This window comes from Chiloscyllium punctatum, chromosome 4, assembly GCF_047496795.1.
Source record: "Chiloscyllium punctatum isolate Juve2018m chromosome 4, sChiPun1.3, whole genome shotgun sequence".
Lineage (NCBI taxonomy): Eukaryota > Metazoa > Chordata > Chondrichthyes > Orectolobiformes > Hemiscylliidae > Chiloscyllium > Chiloscyllium punctatum.
The window spans coordinates 91184553-91205889 of NC_092742.1; the positions used below are offsets into that span (position 1 = coordinate 91184553).

At 45.2% G+C, this 21337-nt stretch overlaps 1 protein-coding gene across 3 annotated transcripts in view; it reads left to right on the forward strand.

Moving 5' to 3' along the window:
• mapkbp1 (mitogen-activated protein kinase binding protein 1) overlaps window positions 1-15648 on the forward strand; it is a 229896-nt gene extending 214248 nt beyond the window's left edge. For all 3 annotated transcript variants that reach the window (XM_072569283.1, XM_072569284.1, XM_072569285.1), the window contains 3 exons: window positions 7730-8707; window positions 10696-10781; window positions 11544-15648. In XM_072569283.1, coding sequence (XP_072425384.1) covers window positions 7730-8707; window positions 10696-10781; window positions 11544-11855 — 1376 coding nt within the window. In that variant the 3' untranslated portion in view covers window positions 11856-15648. The remainder of the gene's footprint in view (window positions 1-7729; window positions 8708-10695; window positions 10782-11543) is intronic.
• Window positions 15649-21337: the final 5689 nt, after the last annotated feature.

Sequence of the window (21337 nt, forward strand, 5' to 3'; positions counted from 1 at the left end):
AACATTGTTTCCATCACTACAGTTAACACTGTTTCTCTTCCTATCGATATTGCTTGACCTCTTCAGTTTCTCCTGTGCACATTGCCTTTATTTAACCTCTCCAGCCTCAGCAGTATTTTGTCTGTTTTTCCAGAGTCATATACAGCATGGAAACAGACCCTTCGGTCCAACCAGTCCATACCGACCAGATATCCCAACCCAATCTAGTCCAACCTGCCAGTACCCAGCCCATATCCCTCCAAGCCCTTCCTATTCATATACCCATCCAAATGCCTCTTAAATGTTACAATTGTACCAGCCTCCGCTACTTCCTCATTGATAACTTGCTGAGACTTGAGTTACGCTAGCTCCCAGATGGGCTGTTGGCTGGATGTCTTGGCAGCTCGCAGACCATGAGACACTTGAACAGCACCTACGTAAGATTACACATTTCATTTCGCGAAAAACATGGAAGAGCTGAAGCTCTGAAGTATGTCAGTGGTGGGAAAAGGACAAAGGATGTCTCGGTATTGAGGGTCCCACACCGATGACTATCTCTCGGTATTGAGGGTCCCACACCGATTACTATCTCTCGGTATTGAGGGTCCCACATCGATGACTATCTCTCGGTATTGAGGGTCCCATAACGATGAGTATCTCTCGGTATTGAGGGTCCCACACCGATGACTATCTCTCGGTATTGAGGGTACCACACCGATGACTATCTCTCGGTATTGAGGGTCCCATAACGATGAGTATCTCTCGGTATTGAGGGTCCCACACCGATGACTATCTCTCGGTATTGAGGGTCCCACACTGATGACTATCTCTCGGTATTGAGGGTCCCACACTGATGACTATCTCTCGGTATTGAGGGTCCCACACCGATGACTATCTCTCGGTATTGAGGGTCCCACACCGATGACTATCTCTCGGTATTGAGGGTCCCATACCGATGACTATCTCTCGGTATTGAGGGTCCCATACCGATGACTATCTCTCGGTATTGAGGGTCCCATACCGATGACTATCTCTCGGTATTGAGGGTCCCATACCGATGACTATCTCTCGGTATTGAGGGTCCCATACCGATGACTATCTCTCGGTATTGAGGGTCCCATACCGATGACTATCTCTTGGTATTGAGGGTCCCATACCGATGACTATCTCTCGGTATTGAGGGTCCCAAAATGATGAGTATCTCTCAGTATTGAGGGTCTCACAGCGATGAGGATCTCTAGTGGAGATTCTAATTTATACTTAAGAAGATAACTGTATTTAAATAGAGTTCAAATCCCCATTTTTAGTAAGAGTTTATTTCAGATAACCACACTACATAAAGCTCCGACCCCACTGATTACTAACTCCCCATATTTAATAAATAAAGTTAATTCAATTCATTTTTATACAAACAATCCGCACCCATGAAGCCTTAGTTAATATATCCATCACCTCTTCCCACATTCCATAAGGTCTGAGGCATTCCTTTCATTCCTATTTGATGATAATCGATTCAAGTTTTTCTTTTAAATAAATCAATATACAATAAAAAAAGAGCCAAACATATTGAATTTATTGTCAGGTGTACCGAGGCACAGTGAAAAACTTTGTCTTGCGAGCAATACAGGCAGATCATAGAGTTAAGTAGCATTGATAAGTAAATAATAGGTCAACAGCAACAAAAACAAAAACACAGGTCCCGGCGAATGTTAAGAATTTGTGAGTCCATTCAATATTCTAACAGTAGGGTAGAAACTGTTTCAAAACGGGCTGGTGTGTGTGTTTAGGCTTCTGTACCTTCTCCTCGATGGTAGAGGTTGTAGAAAATCATTGCCAGGGTGGGATGGATCTTTGAGAATGCTGGCGGCCTTTCCCTTGACAGCGGGCCTGGTAGATGGATTCTATAGATGGGAGGTTGGCCTTTGTGATTGTCTGGGCCGAGTTCACCCCTCTCTGTAACCGTCTCCGATCTTGAATGGTACAGTTACCATGCCAGGTAGTGATACATCCATATAAGACAACAATGGATTATATTCCCCTTCTCTTTGCAATTCAAGTTCCAATGACCCTTTTTCCAGTATATTCAAGGGTTTTTGAAAATGTGCTGCTTTTTTGTGAAATGATCAGACTTCGGCTGCTGTCCATTATTTTCAAGTTCTCTTTCTGCACCATGTTATAAAAACTAATATCAACCCTCAATTTTTGCATCATTCACAAGTTTCACTGAGTGTACGTCATCCCATAGTGACTTATTATAGATGTTGTAGTCAATGGGTGTGGCTGCTGATACCCTTTTTAGAATTTCTTCCAATATGTGCACAAAGAAAGATGCCCTATCAACCAGCTCACTAAGACTGAGAGCTTCTGCCATTAAAGTACCTTTTACTACTCTTCTGATCTATTAAGCTATCCCAAACTAGAGGGTAATATTTAACCCTCTTTCCCACAAGAAAAATCAAGAACCCTCCTGAACTCCATAACCCATCATAGAGATTTGCATGAGAAGCATCATCAAAAGCAACACTCTTCAGGCCCCTGACATCACCCAATGAGGGAACTTTCTAAAAGTAACATTCCATTTTTAATTTGGTCAATTTGTTCACCACCTTTGGGAATTTTTTTTATAGCTGTACTCCACTGTAGTACTTCCAAACTGGCAGACGGACCTAGCATTTCCTCCATTTCAGTTTTGTGAAGCTTTGACTAATCTGCAGTTTCCAAAAAAGATTGCTGATACAAAATGGCACTTGATCCATTCTACCCAATTTCTAATCCAATGCGCTTAAAAGCCCCAGACACCCAACTTTGGTTTTGAATTCTGCTTTCAGCCCAATTAGGACGATGCATTTGAATTCACAGCATGCATCATAAAGATGCCTGGAAGCTGCCCCTGATTTTTACCAGTAAAACATGGCATGGTCTGCTGTTAACTGAAGACAGCCCAATTTAAATAAGACAGACCTTACTGAGAAGTACCAAGCTTGAGAGGCATCATTTCAGCCATACGCACATTTATTTACTTTCCAAAGTATCTCTACAACATCTTTTGGAAGATGAAGAAACACTTCCTTCTTGACCAGATCTCCCTGCAGAAATCCAGTTTTGTTATAAATTGAGCTATGCTGTCAAACATTTGTTGCTAACAAAGCCAAGAGTATTTTCAAAGTGTCTTTTCCTGCCATTAGTGAATCAACCCTTGTATATTGATGCCCCAGTTTTTCTTCAAAGCCATGTGCCAGGGGGTCACCTTTTCTGTGCATATCCATCTATGGGGTAGGACTGGCTCTCCCCTGGTTTGCACTATATACACCCCGATCCTCTCCATCTTTGTAGTTCTTGTTCTTTGGCGTAGAGTCATTGAGTCATACAGCAGGGAAACAGACCCTTCAGTCCAACTTGTCCATGCTGACCAGATATCCTGAACTGATCCAGTCCCATTTCCAGCATTTGGCCCATATCCCTCCAAACTCTTCCTATTCATATATCCATCCAGATGCCTTTTAAATGCTGTAATCGTACTAGCCTCCACCACTTCCTCTGACATCTCATTCCATCAACGCAACACCCTCTGCCTGAAAAGGTTGCTACTGAGGTCCCTTTTAAATCTTTCCACTCACATCTCTAGTTTTCAAATCTGCTACCCTGGATAAAAGTCCCTGGCTCTTCACCCTATCCATGCCCCTCATCTTTTATTAACTTGTCTCATAATTTGATTGTGGCTAATAAGACATTCCGATGTGCTTCTGCTCCCAGTAATATTCCTGGTTTGTAGTATATTTCTTGTGCTTGTTAAACTACACCCTCTATCTTACCCTCTATCTCTTCCTAAGATGTTCAGCCTCCACCTCCTTTTAATAGAATTCCTTTCAGGAGTTCTTTTTTTTTTCTAGGAGCATGCTTGCTCCAGGACCCACTGTGTGAGCTTATGTTGGGTTTTCTTGCCTTCCATCTTTTTCCAATGTTTCCAATCCATGTGCGTAACCTCATCTTCCTCATCCTTTAACTCATCCAGCTTTCCAGTGACCTTCCTTGCTCTACACTTCTGCATTCACTTACCCCTTCTGGTAAATATTTGACTCTGTTACCCACTTTTGTTCATTTGGGACAAATGGCCTCAGATTGACCATCAGAACTGGGAGCGGCATGGTGGCTCAGTGGTTCAATTCCAGCCTTGGGTGACTGTCTGTCTGTGTGGAGTTTGCGCAAACTCCCCGTGTCTGCGTGGGTTTCCTCCAAGTGCCCCTGTTTCTGCCCATCAGAACTGAACTGTCTATCGTCAGGCTAACTGTCCACTGTGGCTGTTTGATCTTCAGAGCTGTGAACATTTGGGTATGAGAGGTGACTGACTCCTCACTATTATCTGCGAATTTCTAATCCATACCAGGAGATCTTGAAGAGTGTACCCGAACAATCTGATTCCCGTGCACAATTATTATTTTTCGTCCTGACCTGTAACCTAGCCCAATTGTTCCATTCTTTGAGACCCTTCTCTTATATTAAACCATATGCATGCAGTACATTTAAATGCTCTGAAAAACACAGAACTAATTGTAGCTCCAAGTTGGAGGCTAATCAATTTACGATTAGTTCTTTATGATTTCTGCCAAAAATTAACTGGTGTCAATTATATCCTCCCACTGCCTGCATCAAGCTCCTAACATGTGCAGCGCGGATGAGAATTTACAGCTTGGCTGATATGCCAAGAAAATGTTGAACTATTTTTGTCTGTTACTTCATGGTTCTTTTCACAGACCTCATTGCTCAAAGGGCTTTCGACTGCTGGGTTCATAAGTTATGCTCACATTCACTCACATACACACATCTCTAAATCCATCGTTAGCAAATTCACCATTCCCCCCCCCCACCCCACGTTATCTGTGAGAAATACTGTCAATGTTTCAAGCCAGTCCACTTTTCCATTACCTTATCCACCATTTTCTTTCAATCTTTTGTCGACTGACAAAATATGTTTGCCAAATCCACAAAATATAGAATAAAAATGCTTATTTCTTTATGCCATATCTTTAAATCTATGGCTACCAATTTATTGAAGTCTCTCGCCGAGGACAGGTTTACTTGAAGCTGTGATGTGATTTTTTTAACAGATCTCATGTCTACCATATCTCTTGTCGTTTTTCCCCATTCCCTACAGCTCCTTTCTGTACTAAACTTTCTATTCTTTCAGAGGATGGATGGGAAAATGTGCAGCTTTAACAGAATTCACAGAAAATTTCCACCCCCTGATGTCAGTACTTCTTTAACTTCTCTTGAGGAAACTTTATTATCCACTAAATGAATGCAATAGTGTCCCGATTGCATCAGCTGCAAATTCATACATTTTCCAAGCACAACAGCATTGTCACTTTTCATATCCCGTTCCATCAGTGTTTTCTTCATTGATGGTCTACTTCATAATGATGGTATTTACTCGATTAATGGTGCTGTTATATATTAAATAACCTGCTATTTTACAAGGAATGCCCACGTTTTTCAAAATCTTCTTATCTTATCAACATCAAACCTAGAACGCTCGAATTGCTAGGCCTTGTTCATATCTTTATTGTTTAGCCAATCTTGATAGTGTTTTAACTAGTTATTCCACACACGGTAGTAATGCATCACTGTCTAATGCTGCACAGTTGAAAGACTGGGCCACCAACACATTCATTGCTGGGCTGAAACTTCCTGTGACCAATACAGTGCCCTCTCTTTGATCCGTATCTCCAACTTCTTCCTCTGAATCTTCCACTTCAAGTTTGGTTTCAAGAACTTAAGTGCCCTTTGGGATTGTTCATGGCGTGGTCGAACTTAGAATTGCACATGCAACGTTGAGTTCTGAGCATTTCAGCTTGGTTCATCTATTATAAATCCCAAAGCTCTTCTTAAAATTATCACGTTTCTGTCCTCATTTCTATAAATTACAGTTCTCCTTTCATACTGTTTTCGTGGTGTCCTCTGTTTTCTGTCCTTGCCAATTGCCTGCTTCCCAGGAATACTTCCCAGGAAACCTTTTAATGCTTTGAAAGTTGTTCTAGCAGTGTATATTTATCCACTAATTTAACGCTCATCAAAGCTAGGAGTCTGGCCATACTTGGTCGTTTGGGACAGTCCAATAACTTAACTGCTCAGCATAAATTGGGAATTTCCAAACGAAATTTCTGTTGTCTTGCATACAAACTTCTGAATTTCATTCTGTTGTCTTCCAAGGTACTGTCCCCAGCCTTTCAAAATTTGTCACAATCTGACCACGCCTCATAAACAATCAGTAATTCACCTTTTTGATCAATTTTATCTCTGAAGGTAAACAATCTGTCCAAACCTTCATCCACATTTAAATAATCAACTCCAGTATAAAATCTTTGTTTCCCATCCTGCTTCTGTACGGTACTGAAAGAGCTGAGGCCATTCCATGTGTCCACTGTCGTTAATAAGTAGCCCACACGGTGACTTCATTCTTCACGAGGCTCGTTTTCAGAAAGCGGTCTGAAACTTCATATTCTGAGGTAAAAACAATGACTGCAGATGGTGAAAACCAAATACTGGATTAGTGGTGTTGGAAGAGCACAGCAGTTCAGGCAGCATCCAACGAGCAGCGAAACCGACGTTTCGGGCAAAATTCCTGATGAAGGGCTTTTGCCCGAAACGTCGATTTCGCTGCTCGTTGGATGCTGCCTGAACTGCTGTGCTCTTCCAGCACTTCACATTCTGACTCAACTATCCTCTGTTCCTCATGGTATACCCTAAAGGATAATTGTATTATAACAGAATTCGCGCCAACACTTCTAGTAAGAACTTTATTTCAGTTAGTCGCACTCTGTTAAACACCTGCAATGCCCTGTTTACTAGTTCCCCATACCTGCACAACCAATTCATATCCAATTAACTCACTTAATATCTCCATTTCCTGTTCCCACATTTTATTAGGTCTTGGGCATTTCTTCAACCATATTAAATGTTGATATCCCATACTGATGAGGTTCCCTTGATATTGAAGTACCCATCCAGATGAGGATCTCTCTATATGGAGGATCCCAGGCTGATGGTGATCTCTCTATATTGAGGATCCAGGAAAAATGAGGATCCCATACTAATGAGGATCCCTTAATACTGAGAATCCCATACTGATAATGGTCCCTCAATATTGAGGATACCATACTGATGATGATCTCTCAATACTGAGGATCCAGTAAAGATGAGGATCTCTTAATATTAAGAATCCCGTACTGATGATGATCTCTCAATACTGAGGATCCAGTAAAGATGAAGATCCCATATGAATGAGGATCCCCTAATATTGAGAATCCCATATTAATGAGGATCCCCGAGGGTCCCAAGCTGATGATGATCTCTCAATTTTGCGGATTCCATTCTGATGAGGATCCCTCAGTAGATCCCATGTTGATGATGATCTCTATATCTTGAGGATCTTATAATGATCAGAATCCCTCGATATTGGGAGCCCCACGTTGATGGGATTCCCTGAATTCAAGCTCCTGTCCTCGTGCTGAAACTTGACTGATGAGGGATTTGTACTGATAAGGACTCCTCAATATTGAGACTGCTCAACTGAAAACTTTTTAATGTGACTGGGAGACCGCAGTTCATCCGTGAATGGAGCGAGCTACAGTTAAGCCCTTATCGTGATGGGAATAATCTGGTAATAAGAATGGTTCAATGTCGAACTCTTTATCAATCTGTTAGTTTCTTCTGATTTTGTTTTTGTAATTTTCTTTGTGTTTGTCCTATTTAGTTTACCCAATGGATACGGCGTCTAATGTAACCTCGTCCGAGAAGCTGCACTCTCACTCATTGACTGTAACTGAGAAAGATTCCAGGGTCAACCAACGGCGAACTTTGCCCTTAGTCCCCAGTAAAGCGGATGGTCCAGTATTGTCGCTGGCGAAGGATAGCCCTCAGGGAAAGAGCACCAGACAAAAATCCTACATGAACCCAACCACCAGTTCGATGGCCAAAATGTCACGCAGCGTTTCAATGGGGGACAGCCTGAACTTCACTGAGAGTGGCGAGGATCAGTCAATCACTGAAAAGTGTGTGAGTGGGCAGTGTTTGGAAATGTCACCCAGGACTTCACCTCTGGTGACTGTGGATGTCGTGAACGAAATCTCTCACAAACAGGAGATGACCAAACTGAACTGGAAGGAGACCGCCAGCTCCAAGCCAGCCTTGCAGCCATCAGCAGGTTTGACAGTTTCTTCTGCCAATAGCTCACAGGCTAAATTGAGCCTTGGCACTCGGGCGAACCTGTTCCTCGATCTTCCCAAGCCACTGCCGGACAGACCCTCTTTGACTTCCTTCTCGCCTTCGGTCAAGGTGAAGTCTTGCTGTGAGACTGAACCCTTCAAGTCGCCTGTTGCAGCCATTGGAGGAACAAAATGGAGGCATTCCTGTGGCGATGGCCATAGGGACAGCCAAGAGAAAAAGGGCGATACTGTTTCCACGCCCAGACAGGAGACCCCTGCTCTACTGGAACACCAGACACAAGGACTGTGCCACCAGGAGTCACAGATAGGGACGGCTCTTCTATCTCCTTGTCAGCAAGCGTCTTCTGCCTGGCCTCGTGCTAACTCTGAGGTCAGAGGTACCAGACTTGTTACCGAAGCCTTGGACTATTTACCCAACATTCCAGTATCAAATGTCCAAACGGTAACTCTTTCTACACCAGCAACACTTCCTTCTGTCTTTCCCAAGACTACGGCGAAGGGACCAGGTATGAATTTTACATGATGCCACGTCTTCATTTGATCAATGGCTATTGCAGACCAGGCTTTACATTCCTGGCCTTGGACTGGGATATGTTATCCTTTGTCTTTCCATTATTAGAAAAAGAACAAGAAGGCATAGATTTAAAGTGACGTGCAGACAAAGCAAAAGCTGTTGTGAGAAAAGAAATACTTTCATGCAGCGAGTAGTTAGGGTCTGGAATGCGCTGTCTGGAAATCAAGTGGAGGCAGCTTCAACTGAGGCATTCAAGAGGATATTGGATGATTTGGATAGAAATAAGGTGCGGGGCTATGAGGGATGGCAGGAGGTGGGGAGTGGAACCTGTGCAGGCACAATGGGCCAAAGGGTCTCATTTTGCCCCATACCAATTCTGTGATTCTGACTGTGTCATCTTGTAACTCTGCTCGGATGGTGGAAAAGTGTGTGCAGTCTTTAATCTCTCATCCTTACCGGTCTTCCTCTGTGTCACTGGACGCAGGTAGTTTTCTAAGAACAGTCCCTGCCTGACTCTCCCTCCCTTCAAACCTGCCCCTGCTCCCCAGTAGAGGAAACATTTGGTGTCAAGTGGAGAACTCACCTTGAGTGGTACTCAGGGCTGAAACCGGATCGTCTCATTGAGGTACCATTCCCCACCACTCTACCTGTAATGTATATACATGCTATATCAGGCACACCAAGTATGGAGCTGTGTGGGTCCTTTATTAGGACTAACTAAGGTTTTGAAATTGATAGGAGTCACTGAAGTGTTCACTTCTCTCTCTGACCATTGACTACTTGCTGGGTTTTCCACTCTTTTACCATTTTAGAGAATTTTGAGAATTGCCCAGGACCCCAGTGACTCATGGTAGGAGGAAGATGGTCATGGTTGTTGAGGGTCAGTCATCTCAGCTCCAGGACATCTCTGCAGGAGTTCCTCAGGGTAGTGTCCTAGGTCCAACCATCTTTAGCTGCATCATCAATGACCTTCCCCTCATCATAAGGTCAGAATTGGGGATGTTCGCCAATGATTGCACGATGTTCAGCACCATTCACGACTCCTCAGATACTGAAGCAGTCCCTGTTGAAATACAACAAAATCTGAACAATATCCAGGATTGAGCTGACAAGTGGCAAGTAACATTAGCACCACACAAATGCCAGACAATAACCATCTCCAATAAGAGACAGTCTAATCCCCGCCCCTTGACATTCAATGATATTATCACCTCTGAATCGACCATTATCAATGTCCTGGAGGTTACCATTGACCAGAAACTCAACTGTACTTTCCACATAAACATAATGGCTACAAAAGCACGTAGGAGGCCAGGAATATTGCAGCAAGTAACTCACCTCCTGACTCTCCAAAGCCTGTCCACCATCTACAAGACAAAGTCAGGAATGTAATGGAATACTCCCCAGTTGCCTGGATGGGTGCAGCTCCAATAACACTCAAGAAGCTTGACACCATCCAGGACAAAGCAGCCCGCTTAATTGGCACCACATCCACAAACATCCACTCCCTCCACCATCGATGCTCAGCAGCAGCAGTGTGTTCTCTCTACTGCCGAAATTCACCCAAGATCCTCAGACAGCGCCTTCCAAACCCATGACCACTTTCCATTTGGAAGGATAAGGGCAGCATATAAATGGGAATACCACCGCCTTCAAATTCCACTCCAAGCCACTCATCACCATTCTGACTTGGAAATATATTGCCATTCCTTCACTGTCACTGATTGATATCTTGGAATTCCCTCCTAATGCACTGTGGGTCAACCCGCAGCACATGGACTGCAGCGGTTCAAGAAGGCAGGTCACCACCACCTTCTCAAGGGCTACTAGGAGTGAGCAAATGCCCTATGTCCGTGTCCTATGAGTGAAGTTTTAAAGAAAAGAGACAGAGTAGGAGAAACAGGTACCTTGGAAAACTTGCATTATTAATATATATTGGTAGTTAACTTTAATTCTCTTCCTATTTTCTTTTTTTGATAGGTCCTTCTGTCAGTGTTCAGAGCTGTAAACTCCTGGCAAGGGAGCTGCAGAGCTGCTTCGAGAGAGCCCTGACTCTTTACCGGACAGTGAGTGTTGCTAGCATCATTAACAGTGTCAAACATGGATCTAGGTGGGGGGGGGGGGGAGTCAGTTGCACATGAAGCCATCAAAAAACAAAACCTTACTGAGAAAGTTCCATCCGTGGCTTACGAAGGAGGTTCAGCGGTAGCATTAGGTTAAAGTAAGAGGCTCATAAAGTTGCGAAGAGTAGAAGTAAGCCTAAGGATCGGGAGTATTTTGGAAATCACCAAAGGTCAACAAGTTAATGAAAGGGAAAAAAGAACTAGAATGTGAGTAAATTTAGGAATTTAGAAACAGATTGTTAGAACTATATAAAAAGGAGAGGAACAGGATAAATGATCACAGGGAATTAAGAATTCCAAAGACATTGACTAAATATTTGAGTCTGCCCTCACAGTAGTTTATTATTTACTAATTTATTTATATAATAATGATTATTATTTATTTTCTCTATTATTATTTCCGTATTTACTTCCCATCCTCAGGCGGTACAGTGGCACAGTGGTTATCACTGCTACCTCACAGCGCCAGAAACCTGGGTTCAAATCCCGCCTCGTGCAACTGTCTGTGTGGAGTTTGCACATTCTCCCAGTGTCTGTATGGGTTTGCTCCGGTTTCCTCCCACAGTCTAAAGATGTGCAGGTCAGGTGAATTGGCCGTGCTAAATTGCCTGTAGTGGTAGGGGAATGGGTCTGGGTGGGTTGGTGTGGACTTGTTGGGCCGAAGGGCCTGTTTCCACACTGTAAGTAATCTAATCTGTCTTTCAGGTCGCTGATAACAAGGTCTCGTCAGACGAGAACAACCAAATGACTGCCATTCTCTCAGAGACATTTTCTTTTGTAAGGAAAGAATTGGACTGTCTCCAACATCCAGGAGGACAGCCTGGCTCACCTCCCCAGGGGCCAGGCCAGGCGGCCTGTGCCTCTTGCCCGGTGGGTAGCCCCCCAGCGAAGGGCGACTCCTTAGAGGATGAAAAGACCTTGGCCTTACTTGAGCAGTATTCCGAACGTTTACTCCAGGCTGTGGAGCGAAGGATGGATCATAAGCAGCCTGGAGGAAAGGGCAGTGCGGGACTGTGAATATTACGGCGCCCAATGTAATCGTGGGGCTTGCACACTCACCTACTGTCCCCCTGCACTGAAAACCATTTTAAAACAAAACATTCTTCTCACTGGGCCGGGAGAAATGAAAATCGTACAACACTATCGAGTTGACCTCAACTCACCTCATATTTAACCTGGGATGGGTTAAGTTTGATTGTGTAATTGACTGTGAGATACCTTTGTTAACCCCGAATTTTCCTCCGCCTGTAATTGAAGGCTGTACGGTCGAGTCAATGGGGATCATGCCATTTTTACTGTTCAGGGTGGCCACCTCTGCTTCTGAAGTGGTCAGTGGAAGCGTCGTCTGTTGAACCTGGAGAGCGACAGGCAGGGGTATTGGCTGGGCAGCGTGGGAGTGCTGGTGAACCACGGGACGGGAACGTGGAGCGGAGCGGTGGGGTGCACAAGCTCCTCAGGACGACAGACGTACGGCGGAAAAAAAAGGTGTCATTTCTTTAGCCCGGTAGATGGTACTGCAGGAAGGTAGAAGCCATGTCGCCCCCGTTCAGGGTTCGCCTCCCAAACCTTGTTGTAGGGTCCTCTCACTCAGTACCTTGTGTTCTCTATATTTCCTCTTACTCTTTGGCTCCCTGTCACTTCCCTTCTCCAACCGGATGTGGCGCGGGCTCCTCCAGTTAGGGCCTGAATCTGTCCGGTACAGTGACCATGAGCAGATCATCCTGTTTGTGAAACTAAACCCCTGCAATGGAGCAATACAGATAGTGACATTTTTGGAACTGAGCCTTAGGGACAAAGGTTGAAATGCTGTCGGTCCCTTTAAGGGTCCCTTAAGGCCCACTTTGCACTATGCATATCCATCACAATGTGCGATACTGTGTGCGTTCCCTATTGACTGGACCACAACTTCCTCCATTTTCCTCTGTTTGGGAAACTGGAGGGATATAACATTGAGGAATATTGTCTGACAAAACAAGATGTGTTTACTTTGAGGAGAGTGTGAGGGTGGGGAAGATGTGACAAACGATGTCCCCCCACTGAGTATGAGCTGCGGAGCCCCTTTTTACTGTTTGTCCTGTATGAGCGAACGGTCCCCTCCCCCTTGATGGATCTCCAACGCCTGCCCCCAACATGCTCCACCTCAGTCAGAACGCCCTCCTCAGAAATGCTCAACCTTTCCCTCAGACCCTCCCTCAGCCATTCCCCCACCCCACCCTCTTTCTGATTCACCTTTCTTCTTTATTCCCTCATCAGTTCTGGCCATCCCTAATTGCCCAGGGGGCGGTTAAGAATCAACCACATTGCTGTGGGTCTGGAGTCACACATAGGCCAGACTAGGTAAGGATGGCAGATTTCCTTCCCTGAAGGGCATTAGTGAACCAGATGGTTTTTATTCCCTCCTGACAATCAGAAGTGGTTTTGTGGTCATCATTAGACTCTTATTCCCAGACTTCTACTGAATTCACATTCCCCCATCTGCTATGGCAGGAATCAGATCCAGGTCCCCAGACATCACCCCAGTCTCTGGATTGATAGTCGAGTGATAATAGCACTAGGCCTTCACCTATCTTCACAGATATACGTTTCTGTACAGGACAAGAAAGTTGAGCATTGTGAACACAATGCGAGGCAGAAGGGAGGTTTAATGCCTCATTGGATAAAGCAGCAGAATGGAAACCCATTGGTGTTGTGTCGTGGTGGACGTGTGTTGGCTTCCTGGAATACGGTCACTGCAAATCCCGTAACACTGTTTGAATCAGTTCTTTCAGGTTGGGTGTAATTGTTAAGCCAGTGCTGACTGCCAAACGTAGAATGTATTCAAGACAACATTCATTCAGCTAGTTCCATATGTCAATGAAACCACACCCAAGGAAAGTCAGAACCCCCACATGTTGTGTGAATTCTCCAGTGTCTGAGTTGACATTCCAAACTTTCTGCAATAACAATGGACGGGAATTTACACACACACTCACACACACACACTGGACAGGAACTCTATCTCTCACACACACACACTCGCACACACACACTGGACAGGAACTCTATTTCTCTCACACACACACACACACACACACACTCGCACACACACACACACTGGACAGGAACTCTATTTCTCTCACACACACACCCTCGCGCGTGCGCGCACACACGCTGGACAGGAACTCTCTCACACACACATACAAACACACACAGAGGACAGAATCACATACTAGACAGGAACTCTCTCACACACAGGACAGAAACTCACACACTGGACAGGAACTCTGTCTCTCTCTCACGCATACACACACACAGGACAGGAACTCTCTCTCTCACACACACACACACACTCACTGGGCAGAATCACACACTAGACAGGAACTCTCTTTCTCATACACACACAGGACAGAAACTCTGTCTCTCTCTCACACATACACACACAGGACAGGAACTCTCTCTCACACACCCACACACTCACTGGACAGAATCACACACTAGACAGGAACTCTCTTTCTCACACACACACAGGACAGAAACTCACAAACTGGACAGGAACTCTGTCTCTCTCTCACACATACACAAACACACACAGGACAGGAACTCTCACACATACACACACTCACTGGACAGAATCACACACTAGACAGAAACTCTCTTTCTCACACACACACAGGACAGAAACTCACACTGGACAGGAACTCTGTCTCTCTCTCTCTCTCACACATACACACACACAGGACAGGACAGAAAGTCACACTGGACAGGAACTCTGTCTCTCACACACACACAGACACAGGACAGGAATTCTCTCACACACTGGACAGGAACTCCCACACAATGAACAGGGTTTCTTACACTCACTGTATGGAACTCACAAACAATGGGCACAAATTCAAATACTAGACATAAACTCATAAACACCAGGCTGGAACTGGAATTCAAGATAGGAATTCACAAATTCAGGCCATTACCTCCCCTGAACTCTTTGAAAACTTTTACCAAACATTGACAATTATCCCAAACTTGGGTAGGAATCCTGTAACTGAAGTATTCTGAGGGTCCCCCACTATCTCCCATGTCCAAGTGCCCCTTATTTTTTGTTTCCCCATTGCAGTTCATCACCGTGGTTATTGGGGATAGTGAAATCCTATTTGTGAGACCTATCCTCATGCTTAGCCGAGTATTCCACATTACACAAGAAGCAGCCATGCTTCATACCAATACATCACACCAATGAAGTGGAGAGCGTTAGAAAGTTTAATGCTGTTTGGGAAAGCGTTTCCTCCAGCCACTGGCTGTTCTGCTCAGACACTAGGTTTAGGTCTGGACGGTGAGGACTTTTCATTCAGTGAGTGAGTAGAACAGTCTGCTAAGGGTGTTAGACCGTCAAAGGGTGTTAGACCGTCAAAGGGTGTTAGACCGTCAAAGGGTGTTAGACCGTCAAAGGGTGTTAGACCATCAAAGGGTGTTAGACCGTCAAAGGGTGTTAGACTGTCATCATTTCTCACTTGTGCATCATTGACTGGAGTTTCCAAAGGGAAATGAGACACCCGTTCTCTTTTTTTTTGGTAGCCTTTTTTAAAACAACTTTTTCAAATTTTTTGCAGAATATGGAGACTTTGTACAGAAGGCCACCATTAGCAATTGCATGCTCTCACATCTGTGACAAACAGCCTTACTCTACTTCTGTTCACTGGATGGGTCCCATAGCGTGGTGATGAGCCAGAGATTTCGGGAAGTGGGCGGGTTTGAGTCCTGATCTCAGAGTGCAGCCGGGCAAGGGTGAACTGGGCTGAGAACATGCGATTGGCCTTGGGTTTCCCTGAGCGGGGTGGGGGGGGGGGGGGAGGAGGTGGAGGACAGACTTCTGCACGCCAAAGAGTGGTGTTGCACGCTGACCCATTTAGGCAGGATCATGTTCAGCTGTGTGGCCTATACCCTCCACCATGTGGGAATTGTCTCCACTCCTCTCCCCCTCAACCCCTTCCCCGTCCAGCACCACCATCCAGTGCCACAAACACAAGGACACAACAGACGGTAGGCGTGGGGTCAGCTGACTGTGAGAGGCTTGTGAAATGCAAGTCTGATCTGACCTCCAAGAGGAGGGAGGGTGGCTGGTTTACTCCCCGAGTTGCTGGCAACATGGGCACATTCTGCCAGTAGAGTTGGCGTATCCTTCCTCTGGTGTAGGGAGTAAGGCCAACCTCTCTCAGAGCAACCTTCCAGCCTTCGGGACCTGCTGCCTTCATGGGGATTTGTTTGTACATTTTTCTAACAACGCCCTCCCACCCCCACGCCCCCCCCATTCAAAGACGTGACTTTGGTTTGCTAGGGACCATCCAAATTTTTATGAGTATTTTAAATGTGAAGAACGAAGAAGATTTCTACCTGCAAACGCGACAAGGGTATTGGGACATTAGGATCTAGTATGTGCATGAAGGTTCTTTGCATGGTGCATTGCGATGATGCAGATCAGTGGTGCATGCTGAAGGTCATTTTGGAGACTTTTTAAACTCACTTCAAACCATTGTCAGTGAAGATTAATTCCAATGTATTTTATAATGGAAGTACAGTCTTCATCCCTCTAATGGGCTATGAAGCTAATTTTTAAGCTGGTCGCTGTGAACATTTCTCTTCTCCCTGTGTGATGTAAGTGACTGTTTTTATCTGTTTTTTGCCATAGTGTTTGTACAAAATGTTGGTCACACCTTAAATATTTGCAATAAAAGCCCCAATGTTTGGGAGAGAAATCTTGGAGACCGCTCCTGTCAAAGCGAATGTAACATTGATGGGATCTTCGTGGATGAGTGCTGTTTCTGTTTGATGATAACACCAAGATCTGCATCTTGAGCCACACCTAACACAGATCATATGGGATCTTGTTCTGTGCAAGTTGGCTGCCATGTTCCCTACACTCTCAGAGTCGCATCAGTTCAGAAGTGTGTCATTGATGTTATGGACCGGACCAGACTCCCTCAATATATATTACGAAGGTAGCTTAGACCCGAACTTTTTCGTGTTTTTAAAAGGTACATGTCAGATGAGATTCAATTGATCAAAATAATCAACGTAAAACAGAACATAATTTAGTCCAAACGCTATAGTTAAAATACAACAAAAGGAAGAAGAACTTGGGATAACTTAACTCTGTTGGAAAACTTAACCGAATAATAGATGCTGTTACTATTACTGATTAACTGTTCCAAGGTAGCAACATCCCATAAACACACCCTTGGCAAAAGGCAAATTCAGAAAACAGATTTTGTCTCACATGCATTCTAGAAGCACAGGAAGAGAACCCCCAGCTTTTGGCTGTAATCAAAGAGAGGGGGATATTGCTTCCACTTCTTCAAGCCTACAACAGCAACTGCTGAAGGCTAACCCTAAAATTTTGGGTTCTGTGAGTGGGAGTCAGAGAGTCATAGAGATGTACAGCATGGAAACAGATCCTTCAGTCCAACTGGTCCGTGCTGACCAGATATCCCAACCCAATCTAGTTCCATTTGCCAGCATTTGGTCCATATCCCTCTAAACCCTTCCTATTCAGATACCCATCCAGATGCCTTTTAAATGCTGTAATTGTACCAGCCTCCACCACTTCCTCTGGCAGCTCATTCCACACACACATAACACCCTCCACATGAAACCGTTGCCCCTTAGGTCCATTTTATACCTTTCCCCTCTTATCCTAAACCTATGCCCTCCAGTTCTAGACTCCACCACCCCAGGGAAAGACCTTGTCTATTTACCCTATTCATGTCCCTCATGATTTTGTAAACCTCTATAAGATCACCCCTCAGCCTACGGCGCTCCAGGGAAAACAGCCCCAGCCTGTTCAGCCTCTCCCTATATCTCAAATCTTCCAACCCTGGCAACATCCTTGTAAATCTTTTCGGAACCCTTTCAAGTTTCACAATGTCCTTCCTGTAGGAGGGAGACCAGAATTGCATGCAATATTCCAACAGCGGCCTAACCAGTGTCCTGTACAGCTGCAACATGACCTCCCAATTCCTGCACTCAATGCCCTGACCAATAAAAGAAAGCATACCAAACATCGTCTTCGTTATCCAATCTACCTGCAACTCCACTCAAGGAACTATGACTCTGCACTACAAGGACTCTTTGTTCAGTAGCACTCCCCAGGACCTTACCATTAAGTGTATAAGTCTTGCCCTGATTTGCCTTTCCAAACCGCAACACCTCACATTTATCAAAATTAAACTCCATCTGCCACTCCTTGGCCCATTGACCCATCTGATCAAGATCCTGTTGTACTCTGAGGTAACCTTCTTTGCAAGAGGGTTAGCAGGTCACCCACCCTGCTGTGCTGCCAACTCACTCACTCTGGACACCTCCCCATCTACACCAGCACTAACAGCTATGCCACCCAATTCCATCTCCCACTACACCTCCAAATTTGGTGTCATCTGCAAACTTATTAACTATTCCTCTTATGCTCACATCCAAATCATTTGTATAAATGATTAAAAGTAGTGGACCCAGTACCGATCCTTGTGGCATTCCACTGGTCACAGACCTCAAGTCTGAAAAACAACCCTCCACCACCACCCTCTGTCTTCTACCTATGAGCCAGTTCTGTATCCAAATCCAAATTCTCCTTGTATTCCATGAGATCTAACCTTGCTAACCAATCTCCCATGGGGAACCTCGTTGAATGCGTTACTGAAGTTCATATAGATCATGTCCACAGCTCGGCCCTTTTAATCCTCTTTGTTACTTCTTCAAAAAACTCAGTCGAGTTAGTGAGACCTGATTTCCCACGTACAAAGCCACGTTGACTATCCCTAGTCAGTCCTTGCCTTTGCAAATACATGTAAATCCTGTCCCTCAGGTTTCCCTCCAACAATTTGCCCACCACCTTGACCACACCCATTCAGGCTGCTTCTATTGTTACAACTTTCCAAAAAAAAACACCCAAGTCTTCACAAGATGTTTATCTTCTCATAGACTCATCAGCACTGACACCCCAATCTCTCTGAAGGAAACCAGGACAAAACACATCTCTTAAAGCTACAGCATCATCACATTGATTGTGACAAGGTTTGAGGTGAACCTAACGACAGAGAAGTTGCTACTTAACTGCAGTCGTATGGATCAATCATACAGTTTGTTTAGGCCTTGATGAGTTCCATTGAGTTTGATGGAGGGTTTCTTTCTGAGATGGCTTAGTGAGTTGCTCACTATGCCCACCTCTTTAGCTACCTACCCAGCTCTGTGGATGTCCCCGCTCATCCAATTTGAGTCCCACCTTTCCACCTCAACCTATCATGGAATGGACTACTATCCTTGGCGCCGACGGCATCTTTAAAAGGCCAGGTCACGCCCAGACAAGCTCTTGTCAGTCTGAGCTGCTTTGCACGGTTCTTGATACTTTCCCCAGACATGGCAGAGAGGTGAATGTTGGTTCCCTGCAGAGGCCTCAAGGTCCTGTTGGATGAGGTGGTACAGAAATGTGACATCCTCTTTTCCCATGACCAGCAGTGGAGGCCATTACACCAGACCATGCCAGCTTGGTCTACAGCTGCCCTCCAGATCAGGGCGGTCTCAGCTGTCTGCAGCAATGCCCAGGAACGTAGGAAAAAGGCCAATGTCCTCCACAATCCACCACCATCTTCTCTCTTACACCTCACTCTCACTCGACCTCTGAACCCAATACCCACCAAGGCTCATGCTCTACTGTGCTCACCATTGCTTGCACTGTTGCCCTTCACTCAGGGTCACCCACCCTGCTAACCCTCTTGCATGTCTTCTGTGCTGCCAACTCACTCACTCTGGACACCTCCCCACCCATTTCAGCACTAACAGCTGTACCACCCACTTCCATCTCCCATCATTCCTGCCACTCTCTCATTCCAGGAGGGAAACAGCCCCCAGTGGTTGTTGGCCGAGATGGCTGATGGGCTCCTTTACATTTGGCTCCTCATCCTTTACACAACATGGGAACAAAGAGACGGAGTAGGCCATTTGGCCCATTGAGCCTGTTCCACTACTCAATGATACTCTATCACAACGATTAGAGTGATGCTGGAAAAGTGCAGCAGGTCAGGCAGCATCCGAGGAGCAGGAAAAATAGATGGTTCGGGCAAAAGCCCTTCATCAGGAAAGACCCTCGGATGCTGCCTGACCTGCTGTGCTTTTCCAGCATCACTCTGATCTTGACTGTAATCTCCAGCATTTGCAGTACCCACTTCTGCCTCTATCTCAATGCCAGATTCCCTCTTTCTCCCCATACTACTTGACACCACCAAAATCCAAAAACGTCTCCCTCTCTTTCTTGAGCATGACGTCAGAAGTCACACCAAACGAGGTTATAGTCCAACAGGCTTATTTGAAATCACAAGCTTTAGGCGAGTTGCCCCCTTGGTGCGTGAAGTGACATCTCAAATAAACCTGTTGGATGATAACCTGGTGTCATGTGACTTCTGACTTTGTCCACCCCCCAGTCCAACACTGGCCCCTCCACATCATCCCTTGAGTATATTCAGCGATTGAGCTTCCACAAACCTTCCAGCAATTTCTGTTTTTGCACCTATCCATCATGTTCGGTGTTACTGTATTGTGGGCTCTACACATCAAATGAACAATTGGAAACACAGTTCATATAATAGTGGTGGTAATGAGTGAAAATTGTGATAGTTTATTTACTGGTGGTGGGAAAAGGAAATTGGCTGTGAAAGATAACATTTCCAGATAGCACGAGAGAATAAGACACCCAGATCCTTTTCTGTATCCCCACTTCTCAATTTGTCCCCACTGAAATAATACTTTCCCTCCCTAATTTTACATCAGAATGAACAGGACATTTCTCCCCGTTCAATAAAGTGCGGAGCTGATAAAAGCGCAGCAGGTCAGGCAGCATGTGAGGAGCAGCAGAGTTGGCATTTCGAGCAGGACCCTTCATCCAGAATGTTGGGGGGGGAGGGGATGGGGGCTGAGGAATAAATAGGGGGGGAGGTGGTGGGGCTGAGGGAAAGGTGGCTGGGAAGGTGATAGGTGGGGCCCACCAATCCACTCCACGCTTCCCACTGACCTATCACAATCACCTCCTACCTGCACCCGCCTATCGCCGTCCCAGGTACCTTTCCCCTCAGCCCCACCCCATTTCCCCCCCCCCATTTACCTCTCAGCCCTCCCTTCCCCCACCACATCCCTTTTACATGAACTAGACAGCGGTTATTGTGAATACAGGAGCGGCAGAAGCACAAAATAGAATGAGGTGTTATTGTCAGGTGTGCTTAAGCACATGGATACAGGAGCGCGGTGAAAAGTTTGCAATGTCACCATTCTCGGCGCCATCTTAGGTACAAGGCACCTAGGTACAAAATCTGAGGTAAAAAGTAGAAAAATATGTAAGTTAAAAATTCAACGTTGCAGTCCTTCTCAGTATAAAAGTAGCAAACAACAAATAGAGGTAAACGTTTGAAATTACAATCCTTCTTTGGCCACAAACCTGCACTCGCTCCATACTGGGCCTTGTATTAGGAATTGTGGAAGACAGA